Source organism: Rissa tridactyla, chromosome 3, assembly GCF_028500815.1.
Source record: "Rissa tridactyla isolate bRisTri1 chromosome 3, bRisTri1.patW.cur.20221130, whole genome shotgun sequence".
Classification (NCBI taxonomy): Eukaryota; Metazoa; Chordata; class Aves; order Charadriiformes; family Laridae; genus Rissa; species Rissa tridactyla.
The window spans coordinates 94,340,096-94,360,439 of NC_071468.1; the positions used below are offsets into that span (position 1 = coordinate 94,340,096).

General features: G+C 39.1%; 1 protein-coding gene across 2 annotated transcripts in view; it reads right to left on the minus strand.

Annotated features, from left to right (window-relative positions):
- SMAP1 (small ArfGAP 1) overlaps window positions 1-20,344 on the minus strand; it is a 100,294-nt gene that overhangs the window by 55,150 nt on the left and 24,800 nt on the right. For both annotated transcript variants that reach the window (XM_054195118.1, XM_054195117.1), the window contains exons 2-4: window positions 17,719-17,852; window positions 16,948-17,033; window positions 13,119-13,194 (exon numbers count right to left, since the gene is read on the minus strand). In XM_054195118.1, coding sequence (XP_054051093.1) covers window positions 13,119-13,194; window positions 16,948-17,033; window positions 17,719-17,852 — 296 coding nt within the window. The remainder of the gene's footprint in view (window positions 1-13,118; window positions 13,195-16,947; window positions 17,034-17,718; window positions 17,853-20,344) is intronic.

The window sequence follows — 20,344 nt, forward strand, 5'->3', positions numbered from 1 at the left end:
GAAGAGTGGTTGACAACAAGTTGTCTGCTGCTGTCTTGTATTTCCAGTAAATCTTTGTTTTTAAAACTACTGCAGTGATAAAGCAGCTCATAGAGCTGTTCCCGTCTGTAGTCAAAAGAGATTCATTAGCTTGCCAACAAATGGCAAATGAGAAAGCATCTGCTCAGTGACCTATTTCTACATTCGTGGGCAGCAGTGGGAGCACCGAGGTTGGACTAACCCCCAGATCAAACCACTCACCCATGACAGGTAAATGCATCCCACTCTCCCGGAGCAAGTGCTGCACTCAGTCCTGGTGAAACTGCCTTGAATTAGTTGAAAGCCACAAATGCACTTTAAATATTTATAGCAGAACCTTGATCATCACTCAGGATTGCCAGCCAAGGTTATAATAATAATAATTTTAAAACTGTTTTTTAGGAGACTGAGATCACTGAAAAGCAGCACTATGTAATCCCACGTCAAAGTAACATATGGGTTTTCTATTTGGTATTTATCAGCCTTTATTAATAATGACTTGTTTCTATAAGCTTGATCAGAAGCATCAGTAAGGGAAGATCTACTCCATGCTTGGGTCTGAGTACCTGAAAATACTGTTGCTTACAAGCAGACGTCCCCTCTTCAGTGGGGGGTGTGTGTGGAATCTGGTTTGCAAAAAAACCACTATTCCACAGCAATAATTGTCTTCTGTTATCACTTTTCTAATTTTCCAGTTTTAACCCAATTGCTATATTCCAGTGGAAACAAAGAGGAAAAAAGCTAAAGAATCAGTTTCTAGAAAAAGCAGCCAATACTGACACCAATTATGAAGTTTGTAGAGCAGACATATGTTAGCACTACGCTCTGGAAAGTTGTCAGCAAAGATGTCCTTGATTATTGGCACTTTAAAGTACCAGACAAAACTGCAAACTGACAACTAGCATCTGAACATTTCATTTTAGTTTTTAACATAAGAGTAGTTGGGTCTTTTGATTAAGAAACGAATTCAGAATTGCCTTAAAGAGGGAATGAAGGCAAGGAGCTGCTTCTTAAGTTTCCACATTTATACTCTTACATCCACGAAATTTCAATCGCGTTTCAGACCAAAAGACTTGTAGTAATTTTATTTTTGGCAATTCTTGAATCCCTTTCCATTGTTTGTGTTTCGGGACTTCCTTTTACAAAGCCGATAAACTAAGAATAACCATTTTGTATAATGAAACTCAATGCTGTTTTAAAGCATCATGTACGTTCAGTGCTGAGCAAGAAAATACATACAAATGCAATAGTACTCTAAGATTTAATTTTCACCTACGCTCTGAGACAGACTCTTTGGTTCACAGAAAAATTAATATTGGAAAAGAATGGATCTGCAAGTTTACAATACTACTCCAGTTCCCCACCACTCTTACATGGCAGTGTGCTAGTTGTCCATTTTGTCCATTAAAAACTTCTGTAGTATCTATTAAACTATTACTTAGTGGTGGCACTACCCAAATATACACTATGTTAACAGTTCACATAAAAACATGAATAGAAACAGTATTTGGCCCTGTGGCTCTGATGTAGTCTATGCACCAGACTACGATTTCAAGTGAACAAATTAAGATTAAAGAAGCACTAAATGAAGCTATCAGAGAACATAACATACAAAACTTCCGAATGATTTTACTTTAGTTCAGTTTGTACTAACTTATTTCTGATGATAGGTAACAGTCATACAAACACTTAGGGTCATTAAGGTCAATGCACTAAAAACTTTCATCAACTTTTATTTGTAGTTTTTCCAAAATCCTGCTTGATGTAACGCATGTTGTTATTTAGCCTTTTATTAAAAAGGGGTCAAGATAAAGCTTTAGCAACCTGTATTAATCTTCCATTTAAATATGAAAGGTAGGGTGCTATCACTCAGAAGATTCAAGAGATTAAAAAATGAGCGTGTTATCAAACCACGTCAGTATATTCAGGAAATTGTCAGCTGAACCAAATACAAAGGTGCCCTCGAGTGGCCATTTTACATGCACGCAACATACAGGGAAGTAACCTAAACGAAGAGGATACTCTACACTCATTTTCCAGGTTTTAAGTTCAGCTACTACATATGTTTTTCTCATTTCAGCAGACTTCTGACTTTATTACTGTACATATGCAATGAATGTTGACAACACTAAAATTAGTATTTTATTTTAAAGCAGTAGCAATTACAGACTGCTATGAGATGCATACAAACACACAACCAGTTGCTTACCATTTTTTAAAGGGGTCTATTCTCAAGATACTGAAAGGAGTATAAGAATACTAAAATACTATTAATAACACTAATCTATGAATTTCTGCAGAAGTTCTTCAGGCTAACTGGTAAGGCTTTTTTCTAAAGTTACTAAAATGTCTCCCTCATTCAGTGGTCTAAGCCCTGGACCCCACATAAAAAAGGTTGTGTCTCAAATTTCACAAAATGCAGCGATAGCTGACTTTTCAAAGAAGCCGGTCTGCTCTTCCATCAATATTCTGAACATGCTCATCACTCCTCCATCCTTTCAGAGTGCCCATATCTCCTTACTGGAACATGGGGAAGCTTGTGGAAAAGCTAGCTGTAGTTCTGGACGCGTTCAGAGCTATGGACGTTCATAAAATTTACATCAAGCAGAGATGCAATTACTCGATGTTCTGGGAAATACAGATATATTTAATAGTATTAGGCCTGAGTGCAAAATATTTTTTCCAACTCTGACCAAGAACATCCACATTATTTATCTACCTATCTATCTATACGTACTGTTGCCCACATTTTTTTTTTAGATTGTTTAGCTCCTCCTTTAGATAACCACCTCTTGAGATATTACGGAGAGTCACCATGGCTTAATTAAAGGCTGACACAGGATAAACAACACAGATGCTTTTAACCTCTTACTGGAGTGCTCTCCATTTCCCCTGTCCAACCTAACAGATGTTTTCTGTATTTGTTCCAGGGAAAACTGTCTTTAATGACAGCTTCCCAACACTTCAGAACAATACCCTTTTTTTCTCCTAGGTGGCTTGCCCTGCTGCGTATAGGATCATTTACATTTTCATGATCCACATTGAACTGGCAACACAGTCACTGCAGATTTCAGCTTTGGCCGAAGTTTCGTTTACGTGGACATAGTAACTTGTGGCTGGGTGGTCCAGCTGTGTGAACTACTCCTCAAATGAAAGTACTTACGGAAGCGGGGAAAACAAGACCCTGCATGTGGGAGCTACTAAAAATGCAGGCGGCATACTGAAAATCCAGACCCTGGCTTCTCTATCTCATTCATTTAACCATTGCTGGTAAAAGGCCAGCTCAAAAGTAGTCACTAGTGGTACTCTCAGGACCTGACGCTGGGGCCAGCTATTTAACTTTTTCATTTATGCCCCACACAATGTGACAGCGTACATCATCAGTAAGTTTGCAGATGATACAAAACGAGGAGGAGTGGTTGATACACTAGATAGGTATGCTGTCATTCTGAGCACTGTTGACAGGATGGGTCAACATGAACCACATGAAGTTCAAAGGGATGCACCAAGTCCTGCACGTGGGGAGGAATAACCCCATTCAACCGGCTGGAAAGCAGATTTGCAGAAGAGGACCTGGAGGTCCTAGCAGACAAGTTGGACATGAGCTAGCAACGTAGCCAGTTCTGGGCTCACAAGTACAAGAGAGACATGGGCAGACGGGAGCAAGTCCAGTAAAGGAACACTAAGATGATTAAAGTATTACAGCACCTTTCAGATAAGGAGAGGCTTAATGAGTTGAGATTGTTTAGCCTGGAGGAGAGAAAGCTAATGGGCGGGAAAAGAAGGAAAAAGTCTATTAACATGTATAAATACCTGGTGGCAGGGAGCAAAGACTGAGGCAGACTGTTGCCTGTGGTATCCAGAAACAGGGCCAAGAGGCACTGAATGTAAATTGAAACACAGGAAATTCCATTGAAACATAAAAATAAACTTTTTTTTTTTTCTCTGTCTTTACTGTGGGGGTGGATGAATACTGGAACAGGTTACTCAGGTTGTAGAGTCTCCAGCCCTGGAGATATTCAAAACCCAACTGGACACAGCTCCAAGCAACCTGTTCTAGATGACCCCACTTTGATCAGGGGGAATTGGATGATCTCCAAGAGTCCCTTCCAGCCCCAGCTATTCTGGATTCTATAATTCAACCCATTCTAACAGCATAATTTTGCAATGTAATTTATCCCATTTTCACTATCCCTGCCCTCCAGTCATAATTCTTGTACGGTATTTCAGTGCTTCCTATTGATGACTATCTTCATTAGCATATTTCAAAAATACTTCATATCACTTGATTCACAAATTATTCACAGACCATTAAGAAACCCACTACAATTCTTGCAATATTGGGAGAGATAACTGGTAACCTCTCTCCAAGCCAATGACTGAATGCTTCTCAGTGCTAGCCACTATGAACTTAGTGTTCATGTATCCTATCATACCCCAATTTATCCATCTTAAGGTGCCCATGTGACACATTTTAGTGCAGTAAATGTATTATGGATTTAATCTCCTTTAAGGTAACTTTCTGGAAAATGTGCCATCACAATCTCTAAATTCACATCACATTTTATCCAGTTGCCTAAGTTCGTATTTCTTAAATTATACACAATGTCTTAGGAAACCATGGAAAATGTAGGCCCATTATTCTTTTCCTTCAGTGAACTTAAGAGTTATATGAAACTTTTGCTCCATACATAATTCACACCCTTTCTTAAATATAGAAACTTTGTTTACTATTCTCTAAACATTGTCAGGATGTGATAATATATTCACACTCCATGTAGTGGAATAGATTGTGCCACTTCACAATTTTTGAGACTGAAAGTATCGTGAATCCGCTTAAGCTGATGCATCATCCACGCTGAATAATTCAATTGCCATATGCATTCTGAGAAGTTGTGCTCTTTCTTCTCCTATGTACTTATTTTTATTAAAAGCTGCAGAGATTGTTTGTGATAATACCTACATAGCTAATTTTTATCCACATCCAACACAGTGACCTCACTGCTTCCCCTCGTTACTTGTATAGCGTAAGAGTCATTGTAGTAGATATAAAAATAAACAAAAGTTTAAGACAGATTGTCTTCTTACAGTTTTTATTTTATATCAAAGAGGACATGGTAGGTTTTTGAAAAATTTGGAAATTATGATTGCTTCAAAATTGATTTCCTCAACCTCTGTGCAACTTTAATACACTTTTAATTTAGCAGCATGTAGATACAGTCAAATTAAATTATTTGGATTGGGTACCATAAACCCCTTTTCATTAGTGCAGTCCTGTGTCTCAAAGAATCACACCAGCAGCTGTTACTCAATAGTGTATTTTAGCAAGATTTTATTCTTTCTGGAACCTCAGTTCTAAAAATTACACATTTCCTCTTGGCTTTCTGGTGAACTGTATGATCATCTACTTCAAAGCTTACTTCCTCTAATCAGTAATTTTGGGAGATTCTTACCAATTCCCAAAAACCTGAAACAAGCAACGTTTGCTACTTCTCTTGGCCACTACATATAAGATCATGAGCCTCATTAACAGCCGTCCCTCCACCTTACCAGTTGCACAGCTTTGATTACAAGTATCTGGGACTCGATACAGGGGTCATCAGTCAAGATGCATACTCTGTTCAGAAGTTACTTTCATAAAAACAAACATCCCAAAGTATTTGGAGATGCAGAGCGCCAGTCCCTGTCATACTTCTGTCTTATTTCCAGAGTGAACAAAGATGCTGAAAGATAAGCCAAGTCACCCTTTGCGCACTCCAACCTGTCAGGTATAGTCACAATGTTGAATTATTCTATTCGTAACCAAAAATCAAGCGGCATCTCTCATACAAGCACAGAAATCCAGTCAATGCATTTTTATCATCTCTGTTGAGACCTGTACCGAGCCAAGGGCTCTGACCTTTCATAATGCCTTCCTTCCAACAAAAGCAAATTCTACCCACTACCCTCAGAACTCATTCCAGGTACTGGTGATAAACCTTTGAAGGATGGGCAGAAATGAGAAAGGAATATTATGTATGGAAGCAGCGTTGGCATCAGCTAAATTCTTTAACAATGATAAGAAAGATGAAATATGCAGATTTTCTCTCTTAAGCAACAGAATTTTTGTTCTTTAAAACTCATTACTAATTCTAATGGGAAGAGCTACCAGACGGGTAAGTTGTTACACACTCATATTCCTATAAAACTAGGAACTGCCTTTACATTAGTTGCGCAGATGATGCCTATATATTTCATAAGATGTAGGTATGGAGAGAAAGCAATACAGTCTTACTCTTCAGGTTTTTTTTTTTTATTACAGTCACTAATACGGGTAAGCCTAATCTCTGAGCAACTTCTTCCAAACTAGAAAGTGATCTCTCCAGCAACCTTCCATTTTCAGTTCTGGATGCAACTACTTTTTGTCTTAGGGTTGGTTAGATCATCAAGGGAAAGCAACATGGCCAAAAAGTGAACTTGTCAAAACAAATGTGAATTAACACTTGAAATCTGCTCTCTTTTCACTAGAAAAAGCAGTCTGCCTATGTGCATCTGTTGTGATATTCTGAATAGATTCCTGAGAACACTCCTCACCCTGTATTCAAACCATGCTATGTATCATCCATTTTTAGTTTCATTCAAGTGTTTCAAAAGAATCAGAAGTTATACACCATGATGTCATTTTTTCAGCCTGTAACAGAATTTCTATTCATGAACTGCAAACATTCAATTTTCAATTCATTAAATATCTCTTACATCTGCTGGTAATATTAGAAAATACACTGTAAACACTGTTTCCCCAGTACAGGTAACAAATTTCATGAGAACTGGGAAAAGAACTGTGCCCAAAAGCCAAAAAATAGCTAGACCTGCCATAGCCTGCAAGAAAATACCACCACAGGAAATTAAGTAAAAAAAAAAAAAAATAAAATAAAATTCTCTCACATAAATGCATAGGCTGCAATAACCACAGGCTGCAGTTAGAAGTCTTACCAACCTAAGTTTCTCTTTTCTGCCTCAGCATGACCGCCTTCATATATGGTTTTCTTGGAAGTAGTAAAAAGTGGTATGAGGAATTAAAAGAATACCAAGTTACCCAGAAAATGACCAATATATCCAGAGAAAAAAAAAAATAATGGCAAAAAAAAATACACAGAAACAAAAGAGTAACTGCAACTGTGCTAAGGTCTGTCTAAAGGAACACAGGAGAAAAGCCTAAACAGGGAAAAAAGACAAGTGGGGAAAAAATTTACTAAAAAGGGAGTCAGTTAAGGCAGACAGCTGCCTAGCCTGCACGGTGCTTCTCTGCTTGGGAGTTCCTTTTGTATACCTGGATTTAGAACTATGCAACTCTTCTCTACTGTAATAAGGAGTCTCTCTAAAATACTTTGTTCTCCTAAAAAAAAACCACGATAGCTTTATATTTAATTCTCTTGGAATATGCCTTGTGTCTCCAACAAGGCTCGTATTTGCTCCACTCATATTTACTGCAACAAGTCTGAAAAAGGCCTTCAAGTCATTTACTTGAGCACACAAATTCAAATTCTTGGGGAAAGGTGTTTGTATAATTGTAAGCTGTGCTCTTCTAAGAGTGCTCCAGGAGACAGTAAACCAAAGAAGCATAAAGAGTTTAATGAGAGCCCAAAGCAAACAAAAGATTTAATAAGCAACAGTCTTCAGGACTAAGACTTCAGATGAGAAACTGCCTTGAATGCTCTACCCTTCAGTTCTAGGATTGTTGTATCCAAAAAAACCTTTATGATAAATACAAAAGGATTTGCCTATGCTTGAAAGTGATAATCAGGTGCAGGTCTGAAGTGGAATGATATTCCTGAACAGTTTCATGTCAGCATCCACCTGAAGGAGAGTTTTAACATGCAAAAATCACCTCACACCACCTGACCTATAGTAATTGTCCGTAGCTAATTACAGAAGCGATGCAAGCGCTCAATTACGTTGTACAAGCTTTCAGGGATAAAGGAAGTCAAACAGCACAACATATTGCACAGTAAATTGCTCATGTTGCCATACCTTAGATGCACCGCGTTTATAAACATGCCCTAATTGTTTTGCTACTATGCGAAGTTTGTTTTATTGGATTCTATGCTATACTTTGCATCATTCACAGCTTACCTATGCATAAAAATTGATAAGGAGGTTTGACAGAAAATTAATTCTATGAGGACAGTATTATGCTGAGGATATTTAAAGTAAGTTGACTTGCTAACAGCTACCGCTGCTCCTAAGTTGATTATTCAAAAAAAAAGTTCCTAGCCTTAACAACACCAAATCACCTATGTTATTCGCAGAACAAATACATGTATTCCCAAGTAACATCGTGTCAGCTTCAAGTGTTTTTACTTGTATTAGTCCTCTTTTTAAGTTTAAGCATGCATAAAAAAAACATGAAGTCCTGAATGTTTCAAAATTACATCATACCAAAGCAAAACAGGAAGGCAGCTGGCCAGATCAAGTAACTATTTACTGATAACGCACTTATAACAGCTGAGTAATTATACCACTCATTTAGACCTGAGCAGTGAGACAGAACCAGCATTTCACATTTTCCCAATAATGATGCATCAGAAAACTCCGAGATCCACACATTTTAATGGATTTTAAATATTTTTTTTTTAAAGTCGGGCTGCTTTCAGTTAGCATTAGATTTTCTAATGTATATTTGATTTCTACTTAAATGCATTATTCTATTTAAAATGTAACTAGCCAATAAAACTGCAGATGCTTCTTTTGCCTATAGCTTTATCCTGCATTGCTTTTCAGTGAACCATGAAATAAATAGTTTAATTCTTCATATTTGCCTATTTTTAGTCTGCACGTTTGATGGCAGTACTGGTCTCTGCACTAGCTAATTTTGTTATTATAGTGTGCATTTCTAACACCCAAATTTAGTAACACAGCAGCCTTGTCAGAAAACAAAACATGTCACATAATCAACAATTATAAATAAAAATTTTGTTACCAAAGAAAAGATACATGAATCCTGAGCATCACTGAACCTTGACATAGAGATATATATGCTCCTGGGCTCCAACAGACAGAATACATTAACACAGATATTGTACTGTCAGACAAGCTTGAAAAGCTTGTGAGATCTTGTCAAAATTAAGCTAAGAGAAATATTATACTGCATGTTTAAGAGAATCTATTCAAAACAACTTTCATATCACAGGAAGCTTTTGCCACAAGCAACTTGTAACAGTGTACCAAATCCAGGATAGCTCCTTAAATTTTTAAATACTACCTCAGTGAAATTACCCAGTTAAGGAAAGTGACCCTTAGGGCACAGCATTCCTGTTCCTGCACTTCTGTGTTACCTGCTCATACCCAGAAGGGACTCACTAAACCGCTCTCTATTATATTCCAAAAGTCATGGGAGTCTGGTGAAGTCCCCACTGACTGGAAAAGGGGAAACGTAATCCTCGTTTTCAAAAAAGGGAAAGAAGGAGGAACCAGGGAACTATAGGCCAGTCTCACCTCCGTGCCTGGTAAGATTATGGAGCAGTTCCTCCTGGAGGCACTGCTGAGGCAGAAGAACAATGAAGAAGTGATTGGGTACAATCAACACAGCTTCGCCAAGGGCAAATCGTGCCTGACAAACCTGGTGGCCTTCTATGAGAAGGTCACAACATCAATAGACAAGGGGAGAGCAACTGACATCATTTACCTGGACCTGAGCAAAGCCTTTGACACTGTCCCGCATGACATCCTGGTCTCCAGGCTGATAAAATATGGCTTTGATGGACTGACAATTCAGTGGATAAGGAACTGGCTTGACAGACGCACCCAAAGAGTGGCTGTCAATGGGTCCATGTCCAAGTGGACGAGTGGCGTCCCTCAAGGATCAGTACTGGGACTGGTCTTGTTTAACATCTTCGTCAGCAACATGGACAGTGGCATAGAGTGCACCCTCAGCAAGTTTGCCGACAACACCAAGCTGCGTGGGGTGGCTGACACGCTGGAGCGAAGGGATGCCATCCAGAGGGACCCTGATGGGCTGGAGAGGTGGGCCCATGCCAACCTCATGAAGTTCAACAAGACCAAGTGCAAGGTCCTCCATCTGGGTCAGGGCAATCCCAAGCACCGATATAGGCTGGGCAGTGACTGGCTTGAGAGCACCCCTGAAGAAAAGGACTTGGGGGTGCTGGTGGCCGAGAGGCTCAACATGAGCTGTCAGTGTGCACTAGCAGCCCAGAAAACCAATTGTATCCTGGGCTGCATCAGGAGAAGGGTGGCCAGCAGGTCGAGAGAGGTGATTCTCCCCCTCTGCTCCACTCTTGTGAGACCTCACCTGGAGTACTGCGTCCAATTCTGGAGCCCCTACTACAAGAAAGATATGGACGTGCTGGAATGCGTCCAGAGAAGGGCCAAGAGGATGATCAGAGGGCTGGAGCGCCTCTCCTATGAGGACAGACTGAGAGAGTTGGGGTTGTTCAGTCTGGAGAAAAGAAGGCTCCAAGGAGACCTTATAGTGGCCTGCCAGTATCTTAAGGGGGCCTACAAGAAAGCTGGTGAGGGACTTTTTAGGATGTCGGGTAATGGTAGGACTAGAGGGAATGGATTAAAACTAGAGATGGGACGATTCAGACTGGACGTTAGGAAGAAGTTCTTCACCATGAGGGTGGTGAGACACTGGAACAGGTTACCCAGAGTGGTGGTGGAAGCCCCATCCCTGGAAGTTTTTAAGGCCAGGCTGGATGGGGCTCTGAGCAACCTGATCTAGTGGGAGATGTCCCTGCCCATGGCAGGGTAGTGGGAACTAGATGATCTTTAAGGTCCCTTCCAACCCTAACGATTCTATGATTTTACCAAATGACAACATGCATACGCATCTCCAACTTAAGTTGGTCCTAATCCAGGCAGAAGGCATTGCTATTTCAAAGGTGAGAGCAAAAAGTGAGTCTGCTAAAAGCTCATGTCACCCCAACAATGCTGATTTTGATTAAAAATAGGACACTGGGTGCTCTCTGCAAATGCAAACAGGATAAAGAAATTTTCCAGAAGAAAAGAACTTGCCATGACATAACACAGACACCTCACCTGAACAGTTCACAAGACTGTTATTACTCATGAAAGCATTGTGGCTAGTGAGTGCTTTGATGCTACCAAAGCACTTCACAGAGGGCTGCAAACTACAAGTAGGAATCCCCCCCTGCCGCCACAGCCACCCCTTGGTTCCCAGGGAATCTCAGCCACATCTCCTGACAGGCTGGGAAGAGGAAGGTGTTTCGGATGTCATTAGGACTGCATAAAGAAAGCTTTAGAAACTGTCACCACTCCCTTCACAGTGGCACTGAAAGTGTATCCCCACAGAACTCTCTTCCTCACCCCATTCTTCTCAAACTCCCCACAGTCCTCCATGCGTTGGATGTGTAGGGTAACTTCCCCTCTTCCCTGCCAACAGTATCCAGGAGTAGAAAAGCAGCGTATCAGACATGCAGAACAGAGGCCCAGCTTCACCTTTTCTTCCTCTTTCCTGCCAGTCCCAGGCCCACTGGCAAGATGACCATGACAAACGCACACGAGCTGGGCTGGGACCAGAGCCAAGGAGGACAATGCAACACAAGCAGCAGACTGGGACTACAGGCTTTACACCACTTCAGTCAATTTAGTATCGTGTACTTTACGATTTTGCTGTAACTATGATTTCAGATTGCCTACCTCAAACCTGATTTTTGATGTCCTTGAAGAAAAGCAGGTGAACATAAATGTGCATGACTTGTCTATTGCTAAAATATTTCATAATCAGATTTTGTTCCTATCTCAGAGACATCATGCCATATACATTAGTTAGTGAAAGAAAAGCCCAGGTAGGAGGAAATAAAATGGTGTTCCCTACTCAGCAGTAACATGTATCTCCATAGCTTTTCTAGATTCTATCCTTACTGCTATGACATGCAAAGCTATTCACATTAGTCCGCAATTTGATAAGCAAAATCCAATTACTCCTTCAAACATATTAAGGCAGCAGTGGACTATTACATTAGGCACCTGGGTTCCCTGTTTAGGAAGATCTTGGGAGTCTTTTGAACTTTTTAAAGAAATATAATTTTAAACAATTCTTCCTATTTTCTACTTTGGAATCAAAGTAAAGAGGGTAACTGACAGCGTAATTCAAACCACAATTTGTATTTTACCTCTTAAGTGAATCAATTTTCTCCCTACTTCAACAATGCTTAACAAAATACACTGCTCTAGTTTCCAGGTTTGGTTTTTTTATCCTTCTAAAAATGAAACTATCATTCAAAGATCAATTTTTTCAGATAGCAACAGCAGCATAAACTCACACTCTTTATATGCACCCTTGCACTCGTTTCCCTGTCAAAGTTCACTGCCTCGTCAGATAAAGTAGTAAGTTATGTGTTAAGCCATATTTAAATAACGTAGGCATAGAGGAGCGAATGTTTAAGCATACATATGCCTCTAGAAATAAATACATATATATAACTAGACTGTATACCCCAGAAATAGCCATAAACCAAAAACTTTAACAAGGCTGTGAACTTCATTAAAGGCTGACTTCTCAAAACTGTTTTGCCCGAAAAGCACTCACCAACTTACTGTAGTGAACACACAGCTAGATGATTAAACAGCTGGTTTGCCATACTGCCCGTGTTTGACTTAACAGTGCTCCTTGCTGCAAACAACAGCCTAGAATTCAGCAGAGCAATCAGACCTGCAGAAGAGGAGCCCAAAACACGCTCGGATTTCTCACCAAGGTATTACAGAGAATGGGCAAAGACTAAGTCACCAGAAACAGTAATCCTACCCTATGCCTGTAACATGGAAAAACACACTCAGAAAGGACTCAAAGTATGCTGGTGAAGAACTACCCATCACTGAAAAATACAATGTAAAAAGTCAGAAGCAAGCTATTTGTTGGATCATAACGCTTTGCTGTGATAAATGTAATAGACAACGTATGTTGGACTTACGGAACCTAGGAATAGCTTTCAATAGATACAAAAGAAAGCATTTAGCTCAGTATCAAAAAGTTTTTGACCATGAAAGACATTTTAATAAATGTACTGTTTTCTACATTTCTCTTATGTAGCTTTCAAAAAAGAAAAGTGACAGAAGTCTTGGTGAAACTGTTTACTTACATTGAAGGCATTAGCTGCATTTTTATCATAATACTTCTTCTTTTCGTACTTATCCCTGATGAAAAATTCCACAGCTCTGGAAACAGCTAGTTTAAGGAAAATACGCATTCAGATAAATAGCAACATTAATCTAATGCTCCTTCTCATAGTTTTAAAACAACAGAACAAACTGCTCTACATAGAACGATTGCTGTTACAGTGTCCAAAAAGAGCTCCTTTTTACTACAGAGAATTAATCAGTTTAATCTCTTAATGAAACAATGTGAGAAAGATATGCTAGAAGCAACTCAGTGTTCCAGAGTTAGGATATTTTTGCTTGATATTTGTAAGCTACAGGGCTATAATACTGCAAATACTTAAACAAAGGTACTCATATACAGAAAATAATTAAAGTATAGCTTACCATCATAAATTAGGAAAAAATACTTTCTCTTCAGATAAAAGGTGAAATGTATGTACCTGTTTGCACAAATTGTATCATGCGTCAAAAGCCGATCATAAACAGTTCTCTGAGATACGTAAGTCCTCCGTAAGAGTCTCCTATTACAACAAATATCTCTGTGGAAGGGAAAGAAAACTAGAATACTAGTGATAAAAAGATATGGAAGCAAAGGTGAAAATAGCAGCAAGCATATTGATGTAGAATACCAGAACTGACAACTCACTAGCTCAAACACAAAAAGGACAACTAGTTGTTTTCCTCAATTATTCTCTCAGCAGCTCTCTGAAGCAGCTCATCCAAAGCAGTGTTAATACTTTAACTTTAGTAAAGCTGATTCTCTGGTATCTGTAGAATAAACTTTAAGTAATTTGTTCAGCAATGTGATCATCCATTCAAAACCGAAATCGCAACTGTGTAAGCTCAGGTTCATTGCATCTTAAACTTCCATAGCAATTTTTCCTCAATTGATGGAAAGATAACTTAGCTCCATATACTATCTCTTACGATTAACACTGAGCTCAGATCACTCAGTTCCTTCATTCCGTGTTATCAAATTATATCATCAACAATTGCATTGATTTTCAAATTGTATGCAAGTGTCACTGCTCCATAAAAGTTGAAAAAAAAAAAAGTTCTTTTCTACCTATTTCAAAATATTTCTACATTCTAAAGGGCATCTTAAGCACTTTGAACGTAAGACTACCTTAGTACTAATATTGCATTATTCCTTACACATCATCTTGCCAAAAAAGCAATGTATATTATCAAATTACAGGTGAATGAAAGTTGTGTAATACGCAACTCCCACAACTTTTCAAATTTAGCTAAGACTAAACAGGATTCCCTCAGAAAGTTTACTTTCAACTTGCAGTATAAATTACTGCATTATATGATCTCAGTGGAGGGAGGAGACAGAGAAAGGGAATTTTTTTTTCCCATGCTTTTGGGCTATAACTGGATAACTGTATTAAATTATAACTAATTTAGAAGTAAACAGAAAAGATTAAAAACTTGACTGTTATAAAATACCTTAGAACAACCTATTCTTTCTTCAAATAAAAAGTCTTAGTAATTTGCCAAAATTAACCTTTTCAGATGGCACATTCATTTTGTCAAGTGTTCTAAGTTTTGTTTGGTCAAGCTTTGGTGTTAGGTATTTTAGTTCTTTTGCACAAATATTTCCCTATTTTCAGTAGTTTCCCAGAATGCACACTTGATATTTCAGACAATTAGAAAGTTTTAATTCAAAAATTATTAACAGAGAATCATAAGTATTTAAATTTCATATGGTTTAATTTTTCAGGATGCTATTACACTGGGATATTAAGTTGTGTATTTTGAAAAACACCCATTCATTCATACCCCATATCTCTCTAAAAATGAGACTTTTGGTCTAATCTGACAAGAAGAGTTTACAGTAAAGCATTATTGCTTCTCCTGCAATAGTACCAGTGAATTCCAGTTAGCTGCAGTAAGAACAAAATATACATCTTAAAGATTAACTATTAAGTAAGTTTTAGTCAAAGTATTTGAGTCTTATGGCTGAGATAAAGTTCTAGAATATTACAGCTGGAATACTACAGTGCTATCTGGTTCCAGTTATTTTTTTCTTACATGTATGTATATTTAATTTATAATGAGGAGTCTAATCCTTCACAAAAAATTGCCTTCTGTACATAACATATCAAGCATAGTATCTAATAAGCAGAAGAATAAAAATCACTTTTGGATATAGATGGAGAATATTCAGATCCAGTTACAACTAAGTCTGTTTATCAGCCTCCCCAGCCTGTATCATTATCGGGCTAAGAGAGTTGGAGAAGGATTCGGCTCACTTAACAGTAGGTGTTTAGGATCTCATTATAGTTAGAGTTCCAGTTAGAGACAGATCTCTATAGTTAGAGATCAGGCAAAGCAAATCCTATCTGTGGAGTAACATCACTAAATCAGGAGCTAATACAGATCTAAAGTAATGCCATTATACATTATCCTAAAGATTCAGTACATTTGAAAAGGTATTTTTTGCAGAAAGCTATTTATTGGCAGTAGACAATTTTCTTCCAATTCTCCCCTTCCAGGTACATGGTGATAACCACACACCAACACAAGCGGTGGCTGCCAGATAGGTTTGCTTTGTTTAGATATTCCCATGCTAGTCATCTGTGCTCACAGACTTCATAGAACACATACACTTTAACTCCAAAAAGTTAAAGAACACTTAATCTACAGGAAGAAATCCATACTTCACTTGAGTAAGATCCAATGGCTTATTTGACTTTACCATTCAGCTTGTTATTTCCTGTTCAAATGCTTCTAACTCCAGCTGGCAGTTACTCAAGATAAAGACAGAATATTCAAGAGCTCTCTAGTATCACTTTAACTTCCTACGTATAGGGAATTTATGAAGTCACTTCTTCTGAAAGCAAAAATAAATGGGGCTTGCCAAATCTCATTACAAAGTACATTTGCTATAACTGAAGTAATTTAAACCTTTCCTGAACTGTTCCCAACTTGCACAATCATTTTTTATTCAACACTATCAATGAAATAAATAAGGTGAGTTGCCAAACATAGCAGTTCCTTGAAACAGTCATAACATCTAAATTGTATTAAAAGCCATCTGGTCTAGTGGGAGGTGTCCCTGCCCAGGGCAGGGGGGTTGGAACGGGATGATCTTCAAGGTCCCTTCCAACCTAAACCATTCTATGATCCCTCTGAACGTGTGTTCAAGGGACTCATTCAGAAGATATTATTGAGGTGATCTCATAGGGAATGTTTATGTTAGCAAAACTTCAAAATAAAGTCCTTGCTCTGGAGCTGCAATAAGGGGACAAAGGCTTGTACATCCCTTTGGGGTTGCTCCTTCAGACACTTATGTTTTGGCTTCACCTGAATAAAAACATCTGACGGTCCAGCTCCCTCCTCCTCACGGAGTAGTCTGATTTGGAAGTACCCCTGTCGTCCTCCTTGGAGGCTGAGCCAAAGCCAACTAAAATCAGTTGGTCTTCCCAGGAACTGCAGCCGGGATTGGATCAGTCCCCATGATCTGGAGTCGTTTGCTGGCACAGGTTTAGCTTGGCTGGACACGGAGGTGCAGACATACTTCTACAGGTCCATGGCCTTATTGTTCGGCTGTCTGGAACTTAAATCAGGAGAAGTTAGCACCTTGGGAATTAGGATTTGGGGCTTGCTGCCCAGGGAAGCAGTTGAATCACCACCCCTGGAGGTATTTAAAAGACGGGTAGACGTAGTGCTTACAGATGTGGTTTAGTGATGGTTTTTGTCAATATTACGTTGATGGTTGGACTTGATGATCTGAAAGGTCCTTTCCAACGTAGGCAATTCTATGATTCTATGATTCTATGAAAGCTAAAACAGAAAGGATACTGATCTGTTTGAGGTCTTCGGAAGTTCTCTGGTAGATTAGCTTCATAGAGTAGTCTTGCTTTAGTATTTCCCATTTCCTGCATGCACTAAGGACAAGTGGAAGGAAACAGTTAGTTCACGTCCATCAATACTTTAAATCCCGAAACAGCCAGAATGCTATCAGCTTGCCTAAATGACACCACAGGTTTTTAACTTGGAGACCTCTCTGCTGCCGTATGTCTTGGGAGATGCTCCCGTGGCACAGGAGCGCTGCCTGCCAAGACTTGCTGGACAATAGCTAACAACACATATACTGTTTACAGTGTAAACTAAGTCATCCAGTGAAAGATAGGCTTTCATGTCTCAGGATGGCTCTTCAGACCATGAGGAACAGGAGTAAGAAAATTTGTCTGGCAGCAGAAAGAGGCTTCAGACTGGGGCATACACAGAAGACTCAGTACTTCGTACACCAAAAGAATGTAATCAAGAATCAGACAGATGTGTGAATGCTACCCTACTGTCCCCCACTGAAAGGGGGGGGAAAGGAAAAGGCTTACAACACATTTTCTGCAGATAGAACAAAGCATCAGCTTTCAGAGCTTTTCAAAGATACCTAAACCAATTTCTGAAATGAGTTTTCAGAACTTAAACTCATTACAGTAGAAATACAATGAAAGTAGCTCTTAGAGTGTTATAAAACGTTTAAGTTGGGGCATCATGATAAACTCAAATCCCTTCAAAAGGATTCCTGGCATCCCCTCCAAACTGAAAACATATTTTAAAATATTTTACCTGTATTTGCTCAGGTGTCCATTGGTCCAAGTTGACAGACTTGACCCTTGATATATGAACACCAAGATTTCGATGTATTCCAGCACATCTGATGCAAATAAAAACACCGGTGTTCCAAGAGGCCCATCTTGGACCTAAGGGTAATGGGCAAACACACCAGTTATTTTCAAAAATCCATTTACCATAAAGAATTTCTTTGGCATAATTCTATACTGACAACAGGAATAAACAAGTCTGAATAAAGGCTCAGAGCTGTTTCTTTAGGATATCTAGAACTTCTAACAATATCCATTGTTAGCAATTTTATTTATGGCTTTCTACTTCTGAGTAATGTCACATAACATTTGAGTTATCCAGATTAAACTAAGAAGCCATATGTTGTATCCACAGCGTTGTCCCCTCCCTTCAAAAAAACCCAAAAAAACCCCAACAAACGAAAAAAAAAACAAGAAAAAAAAAAAACAACCCACACTTTAGAAAGTTGGCTTACTAGTAACAAGATTTTGCTTACATCTTGAATAATCCTTATGGCTATGCATCAGATGCAAGCATCAGCAGAAATCAGTGAAGTTGCCCCTTTTTCTCCAATTAAAAAGCTTCCTAAGACATGCATCTGTACCCAACTTGAAATTAAAAGCAGGGCAATCTTATATTAATGCAACAAATCCTGTTACACCTCATACAGCACAGACTTTACAATAGTAGCACGCAAGCTCTTAGGAAATTATTATAAAGAGATTTGCAAAACCAACTGATGAAAATATCCATGACTAAGAATGGCGGAAAACTGAAAACATTCAGTATCCTTGATTCCTAAACTACAGTATGAGTCGCCATTCACAGCCCAATGAATTTTCTCACAGAATCAGGTTGATTTATGAACCTTACTATTGTTTCTCAGCTGTGTTGGCATGCTGAGACAGACCTAAATTATGCTGGCTTGAACTCCCCCAGTGACACTTGGGATGCTCGACTTGACACGGTCTCAAATTAAACACTCATACCATTTTATGTACACCACCACCGCTAAAGGCACTGCTTTAAAGTCCATCAAGTTCTGAGCTCTAAGGAGTTGAGAGATTAAAAAAAAAAAATCAACCATCAAAAGCAAGAAGGCACACTGAAGAGTTGGAAAACATTTTGAGCAAATATTTTCCACCTTTGTATGACAGATGGACACCCAGACCACTCACGCAACTGCAGCAGTTTGCATTTCAATATTAATATATTGTACGAACACTTCCCTGGGGCCTAGAAAAGAATTTTATGCCTCCCTCTCCTGATATTTAGCTTAGGACTGTGTTGGGTTGACCCGAGTCAAACACCCACAGAGCTGCTTGCTCGCTCTCCTCTCCTGCGGGACAGGAAGAAAACAGAAGGGAGGTGAGAAGACTGGTACACCGAGATAACAAGTTTTATTAAGTGAAGCAAAAACTGCACAGAGGCCAAAAAAAAAAAAAAAAAGAAAAAAAAGAAGTTGGATGTCTTCACTACTTCCCATCATCAGACAGGTGTCCAGCCAATTCCTGGGAAGCCAGACTCCGGCACACACAACACTGGCTTTGGAAGACAACACCATAACAAAGAATGACCCTTCTTCCCCCTCCTTTCCTTAAGCATTTATTGCTGAGCCCAACATCATAGGGTATGGAATGGTCAATTAGAGTCAGCGTCTGTCCCGGCTGTGTCTCCTCCCAATTTTCTTGCCCACGCATCCACCCCCAGCCCACTCATCTGCAGGGGAGCAGAACAGAAAGAAGAAAAGCCCTGATAGTGAGCAAGCACTATTCAGCGATAGCCAAAACAGGGAAGCAGGAGAAATCCTTTCAGTTAGACTCCATTCTTTTGAATTGGTATTTGAAAATCTCAAGACGCATTCACAGCTCCCCAAATTTGTTGCAAGAAGCCTTCCTCTTGCTAGTAGAAATACTAGGCTATATTTTGGGTAGCCACCTCGCTTGTAATTTGTCTTGTTCAAGACCTCAAAAAGTCAGACCACTTGATGTCCACTGCTTGACCTTTAAGACCAAAATGATTATGATGACTGGTGGTTTTCAAAATAAGTGCTACCATCATAAAATTAGATTTCAGGGGCCAAGAGATCTAACAGTTACAATACATCATTTCCCACATGGTACTTCTACATTAAAACTACTACTTGTCAGGTAAGAATGAACAACCACGCTGTTTGCAATGCCTGTCTGAAATAGTTCAACAACCAGCAGCCTGCTGACCTGCCTTTTTGTTTCCCCCTATAAAATACTACATACACAAAATACTCACCCTGTCCTTACAGTCTGTGTAGATCTATACTACAGGAAGATCCCACTTACAATTCATACTACTTTAAGTTTTAGTGCTCCAGGATAGAGTTTTGCAGGTCATTTGCCTCAACATATTAATCAAGTTTCAGCTAAATTAGTACACCTGAAGAAACATAATAAAAAAAGCTTCTTGGCCACTTGATTGTAAATGAAGTACCTCAGCTGATGCAATTGCTGAATGTAGCTATGATGGTTTAGAAACCAAAAAGGTAGAGTAGCCCCACAGCTTCTCCAATTTTTCCCTCAAACTAAAACCCAGGGATGTGCCTTCTAAAGAGGGAAGAGAGTTTTGTCCAGGTTAC